The sequence below is a fragment of the Dreissena polymorpha genome, chromosome 11 (genome assembly GCF_020536995.1).
Source record: "Dreissena polymorpha isolate Duluth1 chromosome 11, UMN_Dpol_1.0, whole genome shotgun sequence".
NCBI lineage: Eukaryota > Metazoa > Mollusca > Bivalvia > Myida > Dreissenidae > Dreissena > Dreissena polymorpha.
In genome coordinates, this window is record NC_068365.1 from 85,189,627 (window position 1) to 85,207,259 (window position 17,633).

Sequence of the window (17,633 nt, forward strand, 5' to 3'; positions counted from 1 at the left end):
CAACCATCGGTCGTCCCTTGTCCAATTGTCGCCGTGTGTCGGTCGTCCCTCGGTCGTCCCCCTGTCGTCCCTAATCCAAACATCGGTCGTCCGTCAGTCGTCAATCGGTCGTCCCTCTTCAATCCGTCGTCGTATGTCCCTAGGTCGTCCTTCTGTCGTCTCTCGTCCAACCATTGGTCGTCCGTTGGTTGTCCCTGGGTCGTCCGTAGGTCGTCGTCCATCGTCGGTCGGTCGTCGGTCGTCCGTTGATCGTTCGTTGGTCGTCCGTCGTCGTCGTCGTCAAAGTGGTAGTAGTAGTAGTACATGTAGTAGTAGTAGTAGTCGTAGTAGTAGTAGTAGTAGTAGTAGTAGTAGTAGAAGTAGTAGTAGTAGTAGTCGTCGTCGTAGTAGTAGTAGTAGTTGTAGTAGTAGTAGTAGTAGTTGTAGTAGTAGTTGTAGTAGTAGTAGTAGTAGCAGTAGTAGTAGTAGTAGTTGTAGTAGTAGTAGTAGTAGTAGTAGTAGTAGTAGTAGTAGAAGTAGTAGTAGTAGCACCAGCAGCAACAACAACAACAGCAGCAGCAGCAGTAGTAGTAGTTATAGTAGTACTAATAGTAGTATGTTATGTTATATCAGAGCATTGCCTTTAGGACGTTTTAATTGGCTGATTAATTAGAGGGAACAAGATAGTATCTTGTTCCCTCCATATAATCCGCGTCTGTGATTGGCCGATTATCTTATGCGCACAATATAGCGAATGTGTTTTCCGCTCCAAAAAATGACAGAAAAACTCAATTTCTGTGTTCCTGTCTTTTTTTTTTGAGCAGCAAACACAGTTTCTGTTTTCCTGTCTTTTGTTTTTTGGAACGGAAAACACAATTTCTGTTTTCCTGTCTTTTCTTTTTTTGGAGCAGAATACACAATTTCTGTTTTCCTGTCTTTTTTATTTGTTTTTGGAGCAGAAAACACAATTTCTGTTTTCCTGTCTTTTTATTTTTTGAAGCGGAAAACACAATTTCTGTTTTCCTGTCTTTTTTTATTTGGACAGCAGATGTCACCTTAGTGCCACCGTAAATGACTAAATTGACCGTAAATTGATTAAAACGTTATACTTGTTAAAGCCACACACCTTAAAATGAAAGTAAATTTTAGTATAAATAAGAAACATATTTTTTCTATGCCAATTAGAATATATCTGGTGGTTTCAAGGTAGAATATGGACGTATGCGTCTAGAAATCCTTCTTTCGGTTTTAAACGCGGTACCGTTTAAAAAATAATAAATTACTTGCTAACTAGGCTATAGATTAAATTGTATCTATGCCATTTAGAATATATCTAGTGGTTTCAAGGTAGAAATCCGTCTTTTTGCGCTTTAAAACGTAAAAATAATCGCGTTTGTCGAAATGGACGTAGACGTATAGAAATCCTACTTTTGGTTTTAAAATTTAAAAAAAAATACTTGCTAACTAGGCTATAGATTTAATGACAATTTCGCACACTTTCAAATTGCATCTATATGTATTGATTAACATGTATTTCATTTCAAGGTGTGTGACTTTAATGTTAAATGTAAATTTCGAAAACAATTTAAAACATTTTGGTCAAAACGAATATCAAGATAAGGAACAACAAAACTTATTATCTAAAATATACTAGTGCACAGAATGCAATACAATAGTAATTACTAAATATGAGAAAACAACATTTAAGTATAAACGCTCTGGCGCTGACAAACTTCTAAATATAAAGGGGCACTCACAAACTGTACTGATGGCGAAAATTGAGTGTGAAACTGCTCTACTCCCTCATTGTTTTTCATTAGAAACAAAATTGTTTCATGCTGAACACACAGTTAATATCATAACAAACCGCACTGTAGTATCCTTTTTCAAACCCTGTTCTTCACCAAAATAGAAAGTCAATTGAATTACCTATTAAAATTATTGTGATAACTGTTTGTAGATTGCAAGTTTTCTATTTCTGGCCTACCGGTGGGAAATGTTATATTCAAAGTCATTGGACGCTTACAGTGGACGCTAAAAACGGTAAGCTAAGGTGAAATGCTGGATTAAATAGCTATGCCGAAAAAAAACAGCATATTCAGCAGGACTTCACCTTGACAGGAGTCAAGTGTCAAATGCACTTCATCAAACATGTCTGGGGTGCAAACCCAAAAGCCCATTGGCTTGTAAGTGATCATGTTGTATAAATGTTCCACTACATATCGGTGACCATTCTGTAAACAGCCCAGGCGAAATGAAGGTCATATGACCATGGTATACCATGGCTAAACCATGGCCGAACATGGTCATATGACCATGGCAAAATACCATGGCACCACAGTCTTTGGCAATTGTCATCATGACCATGGATGACTATGGCAAAATACCATGGTTGACCATTGCAAAATATCATGGTCGACCATGACAAAATATTATGGTCGACCATGGCGAAATACCATGGTTGGCCGGCCAAATACCATGGTAATGATGACCATGGTCAAAGACCGTGGTGCCATTTAACAAAACATGGTTGGCCGTGGTCATATGACCATGGTCTACCATGGCAGACCATAGTCATATGGCCTTCCTTTTGTAAAACGGCATCACGGTCTTAAGTGGTCATGGTTTTGACGGAAAAAGGCTTATGATAACTGCTGTTATTTCTGCAGGAATTTCCTGTAGAATTCCAGGAAAAAGGTCAGGCTTGATAGTTCTGTTTTCTTTTTACCAAAACTAGAAATAAAAGGCAGTTCATCGGCATGTTGGCGAACAGTTAATAAGTATGAAATTATTGGTTATGCTTCTGTTTATGTTGATGACAAAAACATTCATAAAGCAGAGGAAAGAGTCATACAATGTAGCAAAAATTGGGAAACATAAGTGAACACAATGCCAAAGAAGTTGAAATGGAACCCATTGCTGATCAGTTAAGCCGTTAATTTATTAAAGACTTACATTTCCAAATATAACATAAACCATGTGGTTTCATTCAGCTTGCTTCCGTTTCAACTTCCTGTGCACACAATATTCTTCCTTTGTAAAAACAACAATGCAATGTAGATGTTTGTGTTATTGATATCATCTTAAACTGTTCTTGAAATAAGATGTCCTTAAAACTTTCGTAAACTGTTCTTAAAATTCTTTCAAGAACAATTAACATTATTGCATATTTTATGTAAAAATGAACATTAAACACCATGGGAACACTAAAATGAAAATAAAAGTAACTTTGCCGATCATGGTCCATGCTTTAATTTACCATTGCCATTGGCCAACGATGACCATGGTCCATGTTTTTGTGACCATGTCCAACCATGGTCTATCTTTTGTCACCTTTGCCGACCATGGTTAACCATGGTCATCATTTCCGACCATGGTCCATGTTTTTTTCGACCATGGCCAACCATGTTCCTGATCATTTTCCACCACGGTTTTTGACGGCTGACAATCAAATACCATGGTCAACAATAAAAAAACATGGTGACCATGGTCTACCATGGTCTACCATGGTCATCGTTTCGCCTTGGGAGTGAGTGGGTGAGGGAGTGGTTGAAGTAGTGAGTGAGTCCGTGAGAAATGGAGTGAAAACGTGATGTAGTGAGTGAGGTAGTGAGTGATGTAGTGGGGTAGTGAGTGAGGTAGTGAGTCCGTGAGTGGGTGAGGTAGTGAAAGAGGTAGTGTGTGGGTAAGTGAGTGCGTGAGGTAGTGAGTGGGTAGTGAGTGAGTGAGCGTTGTGAGTGAGGTAGTGAGTCAGTTGGTGAGTGAGTGAGGTAGTGAGTGAGATAATGAGTAAGTGAGTGGGTGTGTGTTGCGAGTGAGGTAGTGAGTGAGTGATGTGAGTCAGTTAGTGAGTGAGTCCGTGAGTAAGTTGGTGAGTGAGTGAGTGAGTGAGTGAGAAAGTGAGTGAGTGAGCTCATGGTTGAGTAAGTCCGTGAGTGAGCGAGTCCCTGAGTGAGCTCATGGTTGAATTAGTCCGTGAGTGAGCGAGTCCGTGAGTGAGCTGGTGAGTGAGTGCGTCAGTGAGTGAGTCCGTGAGTGAGTGAGTGAGAAAGTGAGTGAGTGAGTCCGTGGTTGAGTAAGTCCATGAGTGAGCGAGTCCGTGAGTGAATGAGTCCTAGAGTGAGTGAGCCCGTGAGTAAGTGAGTGTGTCCGTGAGTGAGTCCGTGAGTGAGTGAGTCCGTGCGTGAGTGAGTCCGTGAGTGAGTGAGTCTTTGTGTGAGTAAGACCGAGAGTAAGTGAGTCCAAGAGTGAGTGAGTCCGTGAGTGAGTGATGTATTGAGTGAATAAGGTGTTAAGTTAGTGAGTGGGTGAGAGGATGAGTGAGTGAATGAATGGGGGAGTCAGTGAGTGGCTTGGTGAGTGAGTGGGTGAGTGAAGTTGTGTGGCAGTGAGTGAGTGAGAGAGTGAGCTAGGTAGAGAGTTGGTTAGTGAGGTAGTAAATGAGTGAGTGGGTGAGTTACTGAGGTAGTGAGTAAGGTAGTGAGTGAGTGAGGAGTGAAGGAGTTTTGTGTGTTAGGTAGTGAGTGGGTAAATGAGTATGGAAGTGAGTGAGTTATGTGAGTGAGATAGTGAATAAGTCCGTGAGTGAGTGAGTCCGTGAGTGAGGAAGTGAGTTGGTGAGTAAAGTAGTGAGTGAATAAGTGAGTGAATGAGGAGGAGAGTGAGTGAGTGGTGGTTGAGTGAGTGAGTGAGTGAGTGAGGGAGGGAGTTGTTGAATCCGTGAGTGAGTTCGTGAGTGAGTGTGTCCTTGAGTGAGTACATGGGTGAGTGAGTGAATGAGTAGGAGAGTGAGTGAGGGAGTCCGAGAGTGAGTGAGTCCGTGAATGAGTGAGTCCGTGCGTGGGTGATGTATTGAGTGAATGACGTATTGAGTGAGGAAGTGAGTGGATGAGTAAGAGAATGAGAAAGTAAATGAATTGAAGAGTGAGTGAGTGGCTGGGTGAGTGAGGTAGTGAAAGAGGTAGTGAGTGGGCGAGTGAGGTAGTGAAAGAGGTAGTGAGTGGGCGAGTGAGTGAGGTAGTGAGTGAGATTATGAGTGGGTGAGTGACTTAGGTAGTGAGTGAGTGAGGAGTAAGTAAGTTTTGTGAGTTAGGTAGTGAGTGAGTGAGTGGGTGAATGAGTATGGTAGTGAGTGAGTGATGTGAGTGAGGTAGTGAGTAGTAACTCCGTGAGTGAGTGAGTCCGTGAGTGAGTGAGTCCGTAAGTGAGTGAGTCCGTGAGTGAGGTAGTGAGTTGGTAGGTGAAGTAGTGAGTGAGTGTATGAGTGGGAGAGTGAGTGAGGGAGTGGGTGAGTGAGTCTGTGAGTATGGTAGTGAGTTGGTGACTCCGTGAGTGAGTCCGTAAGTGAATGCGTCCGTGAGTGAGTCCATTAGTGAGTGTGTCGGTGAGTGAATGTAAGTAAGTGAGTCAGTGAGTGTATGCGCCTGTGAGTGTGTGCGTCCGTAAGTGCGTCCGTTAGTGAGTGAGTCCGTAAGTGAGTGAGTCCGTGAGTTAGTGAGTCCGTGGGTGAAATAGTCTGTGAGTGAGTGAGTCAGTGAGGCCATGAGTGCTTGAGTGCGTGAGTGAGTCCATAAATGAGCGAGTCCTTGAATGAGTGAGTGAGAAAACGAGGTAGTGAGTGGGTAAGTAAAAGGTAAGTGTGTGGGTGAGTGAGTGAATGAGATAGTAAATGAGTGGGAGAGTGAGTGAGTGGTTGGGTTAGTGAGGTAGTGAGTGAGTGAGGTAGTGAGTGAGTGGGTGAGTGAGTGATGCAGTGAGTTGAGGTAGTGAGGGAGTTAGTTAGTGAGTGAGGAAGTGATGATGTAGTGAGGTAGTAAGCAAGTCTTTGAGTGGTAGTGAGTGGGTGAGTGAGTGAGATAGTGAGTGATGTAGTGAGTGAGTGAGTTATTGAGTGAGTGTTGTGAGGTAGTTAGTCAGTGGGTGAGTGAGTGAGGTAGTGAGTGAGGAAGTGATTATTGAGTTGATGTGTGAGTATTGTGAGTGAGTGCTTAAGTGAGTGAATCAGTCAGTAAGGGAGTTGGTTTGCGAGTGTGTCAGTGAGTAAGTCCGTGAGTGAGTGAGTGAGTCCGTGAGTGAATAAGTCCGTGAGTGAGTAAATCCGTGAGTGAGTCCGTGCGTGAGTGAATCCGTGCGTGAGTTAGTGAGTTATTGAGTGAGTGAGTGGGTGAATGAGGTAGTGAGTGAATAAGTAAGCCAGTGAGTGAGTGGGTGAGTGAATGAGTGGGAGAATAAATAAGTGAGTGAGTAGGTGAGTGAGTGAGTGGATAAGTGAGTAGGTGAGTTAGTGGGTGAGTCAGTGGGTGAGTTAGTGAGTGAGTAAGTGAGTTGGTGAGTTAGTGGGTGAGATAGTTAGTGAGTGAACGAGTGAGTGGGCGAGTGAGTGGATGAGTCAGTGGGTGAGTGAGTGAGAAAGTGAGTTGGTGAGTTAGTGGGTGAGTGAGTTAGTGAGTGGGTGACTGGGTAAGTAGGTGAGTGAGTGAGTGGGTGAGTGAGTGGGTGAGTGAGTAGGGTGAGTAAGTGGGTGAGTGAGAAAGTGAGTGGATGAGTGAGTGGTGAGTAAGGTAGTGAGTGGGTGAGTGAGTGGGTGGGTGGGTGGGTGAGTGAGTGGGTGAGTAAGTGATGCTGTGAGTGGATGAGTGAGTGAGCAAGTCCGTGAGTAAGTGAGGTAGTGAATGACTGAGTGAGGTTTTGAGTGGATGAGTGAGTTGGTTAATGTATGAGTGAGTGAGGCAGTAAGTCCGTGAGTTAAGTAGTGAGTGTCATCGTGAGTGGATTGATGTGTGAGTGAGTGGATTAATGAGGATGGTGCATGACTGAGTGATGTAGTGAGTTATGTAGTGAGTAAATGAATGGGGTAGTGAGTGAGGTAGTGAATTGGTGAATGAATGAGTCCTTGAGTGAGTGAGTGAGTCCGTGAAAGAGTGAGTGAGTGATTCAGTAAGTGAGTGATTTCGTGAGTTTGTGAGTAAGGGAGTGAGTAAGTCCCTGAAAGGGTGAGTAGGAGAGTGAGGTAGTGAGTGGGTGAGTAAGTGTGTGATTGAGTGGTCGAGGGAGTTGATTAGCTAATGAATGAGTGAGAGAGTGCGTCAGTCCGTTAACGAGTGAATCCGTGAGTGAGTCCGTGACTTAGTGAGTTGGTGAGTTTTTGCGTGAGTGAGTTAATGAGTTGGTGAGTAAGTGGATCAGTGAGTGAATGAGTGAGTTGGTGATTGAGTGAGGTAGAGAGCTGAGTGATTGCGAGTCTGTGAGGTAGTGAGTTAGTGAGGTAATGAGTGGGTGAATGAGTGAGTCCGTGAGTGAGTGAGTTGATGAGTTTTTGCGTGAGTGAGTGTTTGCGTGAGTTAGTGAATGAGTGGGTGAGTAAGTTGGTCAGTGAGTGAATGAGTGAGTTGGGGAGTGAGTGAAGTAGAGAGTTGATGAGTGAGTGAGTGAGTTCGCGATTCTGTGAGGTAGTGAGTTAGTGAGTGGGTGAGTGAGAAGGTGAGTTAGTGGTTTGGTTTATGCGTGAGTGAGGTAGTGAGTCCGTGAGTGAGTGTGGTAGTGAGTGAGTGAGTGGATGAGTGAATTATTTAGAGAGTGAGTGAGTGGACGAGTGAGTTAGTGAGTGAGAGAAAGAGTGAGCATAGTAGTGAGTGAATGAGTGGGATAGTGAGTGAGTAAGATAGTGAGTTGGTGAGTTGGTGAGTGAGTGCGTGAGTGATTGAGATTATTATTGGGAGAGTGAGTGAGTGGATGAGTGAGTGAGGTAGTGAGTGAATTAGTGGGGTAGTGAGTGAGTGAGTGCGTGTGATAGTGAGTTGGTGAGTTAGTTGGTGCGTGAGTGCGTGAGTGTGTGAGTGAATGATTGGGAGAGTGAGTGAGTGAGTGAGTGAGTGAGTGAATGAGTGAGTGAGTGAGTGAGTGAGTGAGTGAGTGAGTGAGTGAGTGAGTGAGTGAGTGAGTGAGTGAGTGAGTGAGTGAGTGAGTGAGTGAGTGAGTGAGTGAGTGAGTGAGGCATAGCGGCGGGGGAGAAAAAGAAAAATAGGGAAGAAGGCATGGATTGAGGGAGGCAGGCGGGTATTATAATCATGTTATACCATGTGCAACAACGGTATGCAGACAGTTTCAAATCGCATGGTTCGGTTTAACCAATTATTCTTAAGTTCGACGTTTATTACATTTGATTCTAACGATACTTATAATGGTGAAGGTTGTAAAAACAATATTTTAAATAACCTTACGCACCGAAGATATACATTATGAATGAAAATGTGTGTAATCTTCTATCATATCATGAAGTCATATTTATTTTTATTAAAATCAACGAACTTGTGATTAAAGCTGTCTAATATAGTTTTCATTTTACCGTACTGCTAACAAATCATTGTCTTAACAAGTGCTTGTTAATTTCGTTGTTGTTTTCTGATGCGTTTTGCCAAGCGATAGAATAAATAATAATTTTATAAAACATATGTCCTCTAATAGAGTCATAAACATGTTGTATTATAGCGTATTATGTCCTCGTATATCATTTACTATCTATTTAACAAGCAAAACATCATAGTCGGAGGAGGATAGTAAGATGCCAAAAATGGGCGGCAACTCTATTTTGAAAAATGCACTAGATCTAAAAAATGCAATAGTTGTTGCCCTTTGTCTGATTTCATTTTTTTTTTAAACACGAATAGGTCTAATTGTCCATCAATGTGTTTGATCCGAATGTCTGTGTGCTAAGATCATAAAATTGAATTACTAGTATTAAGGCGCGTAAGTACTAAACGCAATAGGACACAGAATGTGACGTTTCGATTTGAACCACGTTCTGTGAAAACGGGGCTTAATGCTTGTGCGTAGACACTTTTTGTCTTTAACAGTTTTTGCCAACTAGAGGCATCCTATAAACGAAAAATACCATATAATCGGAGTGTTGTCCAAGATAAGCATGTGTGGACTGCATATACACATACATCGGGGACGACACTTTCCGCACAAGCATGAAGCCCCCTTTTCCAAGAGCGCGGCTCATACATACGAGGATGAATAAATACATCACAAGGACTACTTGCCGCAGGTGCTTTGTTAACGCAGGGACCTAAATGTTTGTATAGGTTCCTGGTAGACTCGGTGCAAACACTAAGAAGTGCAAAGACTGTAAACATGTAGACGGTATGACACGGGTATATAGTCTATGCATTCATATTTTACATTACTCTAGCCCAACCTATATATGCTGCAGGTATTTCGATAAAAACAAAAACAAAGAATAAACGTACTCAAAACACAATACAATGGGTTGCTTTTAAGTCGCACATTTATAGTTCGCAAAAAGTTCAATCTCTGAGCAGAGGTAATTGCAACATATTTATTGTATGTGTTTATTGTCGGCCATGGACTATTAACTAGTTTGGGCAAATATTTAGTATAAAATTACAGTTTTCCAACTGCGGGTAAACCCAAATATGCGATCGAAGCAGAGTTCACAGTGGACCATTCGCACGGAATATCTGACCGTTTACCGTGGTCAGTAGTATATGCAAAGATCGGTGTTGGCAAAGTGAACATTATCACTTATAATTCATTTAATTGTTTTCTAATCACTCACAATAAGATATAAAACAACATGTACTAAGCGTATTTTAAACGTGCACAGCTCTACATGTTTTTCCTTCACCGCGAATGATAAATTAAATTGTCTTTCATAGCGCAGTAGCCCTTTTTACTCACATTTCTCGCACAACGCAGCTTTGTCATCAAAGTCTACTTACACCTCCACTCAATTTCTCTTTAATCGTTCATACAATTTGATGCACTATTTACCAATAACTTTCGACAGACTTTATTTATTGCACTAAGCTGGGTCAATATAAAACAAACAAACGGCTAGAACCGCTGAACTTAACTTACTGAATGTTCTACCTTAGTATCTGGCTCGCGCGCCGTTTAATTCGCAGTCGGGATATTGTTAAATATGTCTATAAACATCGTATTAACCACAAGCCCAATCTAATGAACGCATGTTGTAGACCATTTGATCAAGTTGCGAAGTAAGTCGGATTATCCAATGAGGATTATCAAAATAGGTCGGCGAGATCAGTTGCGCTGTGAACAGTGTTTGATTGGACAAACAATCACACCCCCAGTGTGGTAGCTTCCACAGTAAGGTGTAGCGTACTATGCTCTCTGTATGGTACTGAATTCCATTGGAGATTATTGGAATACTTTTGCTTTTAAATGTACTTTGCAAGAACGACATACATAAATGTGTTTTTAATTTACCAAAAAGTGAGAAGGTCTTCAAATTTGGATATAATATTTACAGTGTACTATTATGGAATTATATTGAAAAGTGATTAAGGAAGTGATATTGTTTTTCATCCGTTTTACAACTAATAATATACCGATACATTTTATGTAGATTTATAAAAGATACTATAAGGATAAAATGGATTATTAGACGCGTTCGTCTTGAAAATCCATTTAATTAAGACAATTACGAAGTTGTTTTTAGATGACATTATAACAAGAGTACACAACCATCTTTATGGAACGTTGGGAGTTTAATATGTAATATCGTAATTACATATCCTGGGCTACTGTAACGCGTTCTTCAAAACATGAATTTGTTCAAAAATGTGAAAATTACATCTTTACGATAAGGCGATTAACATTTCTGTCTGATAATACGTAAGTGTTTTGTAAGTACCATTATTGATGTGTTTTTGGTGTCAGTGCATTCACATATTCTTTTGATGGTTTTGCGAAAATAAGTGGATTTATTCACATCTTCAGTATGGAACCAAAGTATTATGCATGTGTGTGGATTTTACTCCATGGATTTATATGGCAGCTGACCGCCTTGGACCTTTGTAAGTATCCTCGCTGTTAGCATACTAGTGTTACAAAGTTGTTTTTAATTTGTACATGTCTTAATTGTCTTGTTCCAATGGTGACATTATTCAGACAAAATATCATAATAATTGTTAGTTCTGGCTACCATAACTTTGAATGTCGCTTTTTATGATTTTTGACTGGCGCGAGTACAGGTCTATCAATACTATAACTGTTCGCTGAAGTTTCTTTAGCTACATGTATATAATTGTATGCTTTGAAATCAAATGATGATATTATACTATATGTTGAAATAAAAGTATGTGTGTCCCGCGAATATTCCCATATAATTGTGCCCACAAATACATTATCATAAAATGTATTTGTATATTTATAATTTTATTTTGTATAATATTTTATGTAAAAAATCTTTGTACCATTGTATCACATTTTAAATATGTATGTTGTATAGGTTTTTACCAGAACAACTACCTTGTAGATTATAAATTACTTCAAATACATAAGTGTGTACCTTATTCAAATCTTGACAGTAACTTGTTAAACAAATGCAAAAATAAAAGCAGTAACTGTGTGTGTTCAATATATCCATGAATTTAATTAGCAATAAATTAGTGACATTGATAGTTTAGATGTTAATTTGCCTGTAGGCTAAATAATTTAAAATTGCTGCAAATAAAAATAAAATCAATACATTTGTTCATTCAGAAGTTTTGAAAATTAATATAACAAGTGGTAAATAAATTTATATTTAACAAGCATAATCAGCCATAGATTTAAGCAGGTCATTTTGTTACAATTATTTGGCTGAAAAAAAAAGTAAAAGCAATAAATGAAGCTGATAAATAAGTCAAAACAATGCTACATTATTCTAACATTAACTCCAAAGTCACACATGTTCATATAAAAATCAGCAGAAAAACATTGGCACTGTATATTAACTCTTGGTTCTGATTCTCTTTATTTTAAATTGTTATTTAACGGCAGTAGTTTTTTTCATCTAAAATTACATACCTATGTTTACCTAGTAAGAATTATGATCCTAAATGAAAGCAAAGTTGGTCCACATGAGTTGATATATCTGGTACACTAAGTCTACCAACATGTTATGATACACTGTGTGCCCTGGTCAAACGAAAGATTGACCCAGTTGATGTTGACAGTTATTTTCTCACTAATACTGCATCCCAGTTCACTGCCACAGGTACAATTTACTGTGACTATTCTCTCATATAATATATATATATATGCATTACTGACCTGACACAGAATAACCAATAAGATTGAATTACTGTTTTCTATTCATGTATCCATTCCATCTGTCTGTACAACCAACAATTGACATGACGCCTTATCAGTGATCGCTCCGCCCACTTAATCACGTAGCTCAGCGGGAAGAAAACCTAGACAAGCTAACACCAAAATGGCTTCTTTGCCTATAGACTGCATATAGATTTACGCGATATTCCGGATGATTTTATGGACTTGTTTAACACCATATTACACTTGTAAAGGGGTTGATGCCATTTAGGTATTCTGCAAATGCAAAAAATATACGATTAAAGAGAACATCAGCTATTTATAACGGGTAAATCGTAACATTAAACATGCTCTAAAACGCTTGCGCGCTTACCGAAATCGAACCCGTTATTAAGTGTAATGGTGGTATTTGCAATAAATTAACACTTCACCTGTATTTACCCGTGTTATTAACAAAATATCACCGAAACATTACCCCCTACCCTTGTATTTTACACGAAATAGCGCTTTATAACTGGGAATTCGGTGAAGTTTTACGCGCTTTCTGACTCCGGGTGGGTACCTCAATCCCACATGTTATTGGGTATAAAAGTGATATTAATCATATTAAACATTGCTTATGGGACATTTATCAATCACTATACTTTAAAGCGCAAAAACAACACAGTAAGTTTGGACATTGTCTGATATAAATTAGCGTTGTACGAAATGGAATACGGTCAGGCTATTATAAATTAATAAGGCTACCAATATCAGACGCTCGCGCAGGTACCGACTTCCCAGAAGTTACCGCATTTATTGGTTAACTAATATCAGTAATAATAACTCTTTTACAATAGCATTTATCAATACGTCTTTATTAAAATAATAACAAAATGGTTTTCACTTGTTTCTGACACACACAGAAACGCGATTTTTAACGGGGATTTTGTAAAGTTACACGAATTGGGTACCAAAATTCTCAATTATTTTACATGCACACGTGACATAATACGTACTTAATAATGCTTAGTTATTGCTTATATGACATTTCAAGTTTGTGAAATAAATTAATGTTCTATAAACGGGATCTCGGTAATTCTTGAAGCTTCCACCTGCTCTTGTCAAGACCGCATTGCCGCGTTGGAAATGGTATAAATTTAATTCATCTATCTTATCTTTCTGGATACCAAATGTCAGAGTTGCATTAACCCTTTTTACACCGTTTTTGCCTTATTTCATTTCCGTTTTTTAATCCGAACAAAATAAACGAAACTTGTTTAAAAAATGAGATCAAGGCATTCGAGCTCCTAGTGTGGATTAAAAGCGTTTATTGGTGACACCACATGACTGCAAATGTGTAGATACCGTTAATAAGATAATATATCGCATGTCACCTTCAAATAACATGTATGATGTCAATTAAGTGCATTACTATCAGTTGTTCGTGGGGACGACCACATGCCTTTATCCATCTCTTACACTTCTCAAGATCTTTTTTCGGCTTTGGAAACGAAATAAATTTAATGTCACCAACTAATCTGTCTGGATATCGATTTTCCGAGTTACATAATCCCCATTGACACCGTTTAACCATTTTTTATCGTTTTTTTAAAGAGGAAAACAAAAAAAACTCGTTTGAATAAAAGTGAACCTAAACATGTAGCTTGTCTAGAAAATGGCGGACAGGTCGTTGCTAACAAGTGCGCCCGATTAATCGATCGCTGATTGGTGGATCAATTCTAGTGGGCGGAGCGATCATAGATAAGGCGTCATGTCAATCATCCAACCCAGCCATTCTGTCCCACAGTTATTAAAGTAATCAAATTCATTCAATCAATTCAATCAATCGATCAAAGCTTTTTTCACCATTTTTACTATAGAATATGACTTATATCAGTGACATTTGGTATTTTAGTGTAATAATTTTCATTAAAATGGGGAACAAATGTGTAACAAACATAATTTTAGTTGAATATAACCGGGTCTGGTTCAAGTGGAAAAAAGTTTGAAACAACCTATTTTTTCTACACCTTTTCACATTTAGATGTACATATAATTATACATACATTCTATTTCTTTCATGGAAAATTGTTTAAAACTGTTCACCAATAGAAAACTATATTGAATAGTCTTTTTTGTTTTAAAACATCTTTGAAATGATAATTTCACTTCATTTTTCAAACATTGAACAGAATTTTTATGTAAATGATGACTTTATGAATTATTATCAACAACTGTCGTTCATTTATCTTGTGATCTCTTCATTGCTGTGTAACATTTGTAAAATAAAATTGTTATGTTATGAATAAATAGCATGGGGACAGTAATCACATATTTTATTTTGAAATATGAAACAACAACAGTGTTTTTAGATGATGGATTTTCAAATTCTGTATTCCAATTTAAATGTATTTTAGTGAGACTTTTTTCAAGATCATTTGTTATTTAGGATTCCTGTTGAATTTTGCACATGTGGGGTTATTTTTCTTAATTTAAAATAAATGTACTTAGAATTTACTCAAAGTTAAAAGCTGGCAGTAAGAATTTATTTAATTTTACAAATATTAGGTCTTGCAAATCCGACGGCAAATCTGACGAACATTCTTTAAATTTTTTGCATTAAGTTACATAAAGGGCAGGGAGTTTTCTGCCTATTTTGGGAAAAGGAGTCTGACCATATTGGGAATTTTTTATCGACAAAATTGTCCATTTTGGGAATTTTTGCTTCGATGAAACAGCTAATTTTGGGAAAATATTGTGAATGTATCATGCTTAATATAAGTCAGAGGTTTAACAAATAATTTGTTTTTATTTGTTATTTTGACATTTAATGCATGTACATGTAAGCATCAGATGAGTCAGTTCGGTTTGTGTGAATGTGCTGTGAAATGGGGAGCACAGCAGGTTCATGGTGCTGAATCCTCGCTCAACCACAGCAGCAGTGCCTGTTGGTATGATACACATCAGCTGGACGTGTTGGAACATTAATAATCTAATAATCATGTCATAGGACACTTCTTTCTAAACAAAAATTTTTTTTATTTTTTTTGGAAATTGGGAATTTTTGTTATACTTTTGGTTAGGGATCAGGTCCGTTTGCATTGGGAATGCCTCCGTTTTCCGGTGGCGCAGACAGTGCTGAAAAACCCATGAATATTGAGAAAATTTTGAAAAGACAATTAATATTTTATTACTTGACAAATGGTGACTTATTTAATATCAAAGTACTGACAGTACTGGTGTGACGATGCTTTTGAAGAGGTTGGATGTGACGATGCTTTTGAAGAGGATGGATATAAAAGCATCAATTTAAGTTATAATATACATCACCACAATTGTGTATGTGGGTACGAAAATTTTGGGTACGAAACAAAACTTGGGTATGAAAATGTTGGGTACAAAAAAAATATGCCAACAAAAAAAATTGGGTATGACAAAAAATTTGGTACAACAAAAAAATTTGGCTCTGTCTTTTACATTATAGGTCGCCATTGTGAAAAAAATTCATGGTATGATAACTTATCGTCAATAATAACATTGGGAAAATGTTTTGCTTCATAGAGAATAAGTCTGTGATAATTTAAATATATATAGCAAACATGTTTTGCATTCCCAAAATGCGTGTAAAAACAGTTACTGAAGTATATGATTTTGCTTAAAAATTAAAACACCTTGGTTTAGGGTTCCTTTGACCTTTCATTTGCAAGTGTCATCTGATAACTGCCGGCAAACAATCAAAGTAGCTTAAAGAGTAATTAAACATATTTAAACAGTAATGACAAAATAGAAAAGAGAGACCATTTATTTGAAACATAAAGCCTCTTATTCCATTGATCAAGATCACCTAAGTCGTTCCCTTTCATCTTGATTACTGCTATAAACAGTCAACCGCTATACTATAATTTTGTTCAAATATAACCCATTATCATATTGTTGTTTTATAGTATTTTAATGAGAGAGTTTGATGGCTTCAGGATCCACATGTAGAAAGCAGCATCCTGTAGTTGAGTTGATTGGCAACAAACCTTGCTGATCAAAGTTCAAAGAACAAAGCATTTAGATCATATCATACACACTGTTTATCATTCATCACTTGCACTTGTGAACAATGAAACAAAATCAATGTCCTGTTCTGCTGTCAACTGTTGTTTGGGTGGCAGGCACTGAATGCAGTGAATTGTGACAATATTTTAATTGACATCATTGGAAACTTCAGCCTGAAATGAAAATTATACACCAATAGCTTTGAATGATGTGTTGCATTATCTTTCTAGATTATGTCTTAGCTAAATGTGAAGCAACTGTTAAAACAATTACAATTAAGCGTTAATAATATATAATAACAAACTGTTTGCCTAAAACCTATTTGAAATTATTGTCTTTGTATTTGTTGTCAAATGATGGAATCAACAAACATTTGAGCCTCATTCTGGAAAAATGGGGCTTAATGCATGTGCTTCAAGTGTCTTCACAGATAAATGGGGCTTAATGCATGTGCCTCAAGTGTCGTCACAGATAAATGGGGCTAAATGCATGTGCTTCAAGTGTCTTCACAGATAAATGGGGCTTAATGCATGTGCTTCAAGTGTCTTCACAGATAAATGGGGCTTAATGCATGTGCCTCAAGTGTCTTCACAGATAAATGGGGCTTAATGCATGTGCTTCAAGTGTCTTCACAGATAAATGGGGCTTAATGCATGTGCTTCAAGTGTCTTCACAGATAATTGGGGCTTAATGCATGTGCTTCAAGTGTCTTCACAGATAAATGGGGCTTAATGCATGTGCTTCAAGTGTCTTCACAGATAAATGGGGCTTAATGCATGTGCTTCAAGTGTCTTCACAGATTAGTCTGCACAGGCTAATCAGGGATGACACTTTCCACCTGTATTTATTTTTCCATTTAAAGGAATTTTCATCTAAACCAAAATCAAGTCTAAGCGAAAGTGTTGTCCCTGATAAGCCTGTGCTGACTGCACACAGACTTATCTGGGAGACTGGGACAATATTTTACGCAAATGCATTTAATAAGCCCTGTTTTCCCAGAGCGCAGTAAATTTAGTTTGATACCAGTAAAATGACACAGATTTATTTGATGATCTGATCAGGACCTAGGTGTTCCTCATTCTGAAAAAAATATTAGCCTTATTATTCTCTCATTTAAAATCCAATTTTGCTGACCACATATTCAGGAAAGTATCCATTTATTAAACCTCAGGTGGAAATTCAATTTATTGACTTCCACCACTTTCCTATTGATTTTTCTTGTGGGTTAATTGAACTTTTAGGGTTCATTTAGTGGAATTAATGTTGAACCTACAACTTGTTTTCACAACACTATTTTGAAGAAGTTAATATTTTGTGCAGATAAATTATTTTGATTCCTTTTCATTAATGATATAAATTTGAATAACCATTATTAAACAAAACACAAGAAGAAAATCAAGGATTTTCGTATTCTTTAATTTATTCTAAATGTAACATTCAGACTTAAATTGTCCCAATTATGCTTTACCTGTTTACATTTAAGCATTTTGTTACTTACTTTAATATTCTTTTAGAAGACCATTTAAATAGCAATTAAACAAATG

The 17,633-nt window shown here is 37.9% G+C and overlaps 1 protein-coding gene across 1 annotated transcript in view; it reads left to right on the top strand.

Moving 5' to 3' along the window:
- The first annotated feature begins 9,946 nt into the window (after positions 1 to 9,946).
- The window catches only part of LOC127851611 (discoidin domain-containing receptor 2-like), a 232,970-nt gene continuing 225,283 nt past the window's right edge, over positions 9,947 to 17,633 (top strand). Inside the window, exon 1 of the mRNA XM_052385440.1 lies at positions 9,947 to 10,823. Coding sequence (XP_052241400.1) covers positions 10,748 to 10,823 — 76 coding nt within the window. The 5' untranslated portion in view covers positions 9,947 to 10,747. The remainder of the gene's footprint in view (positions 10,824 to 17,633) is intronic.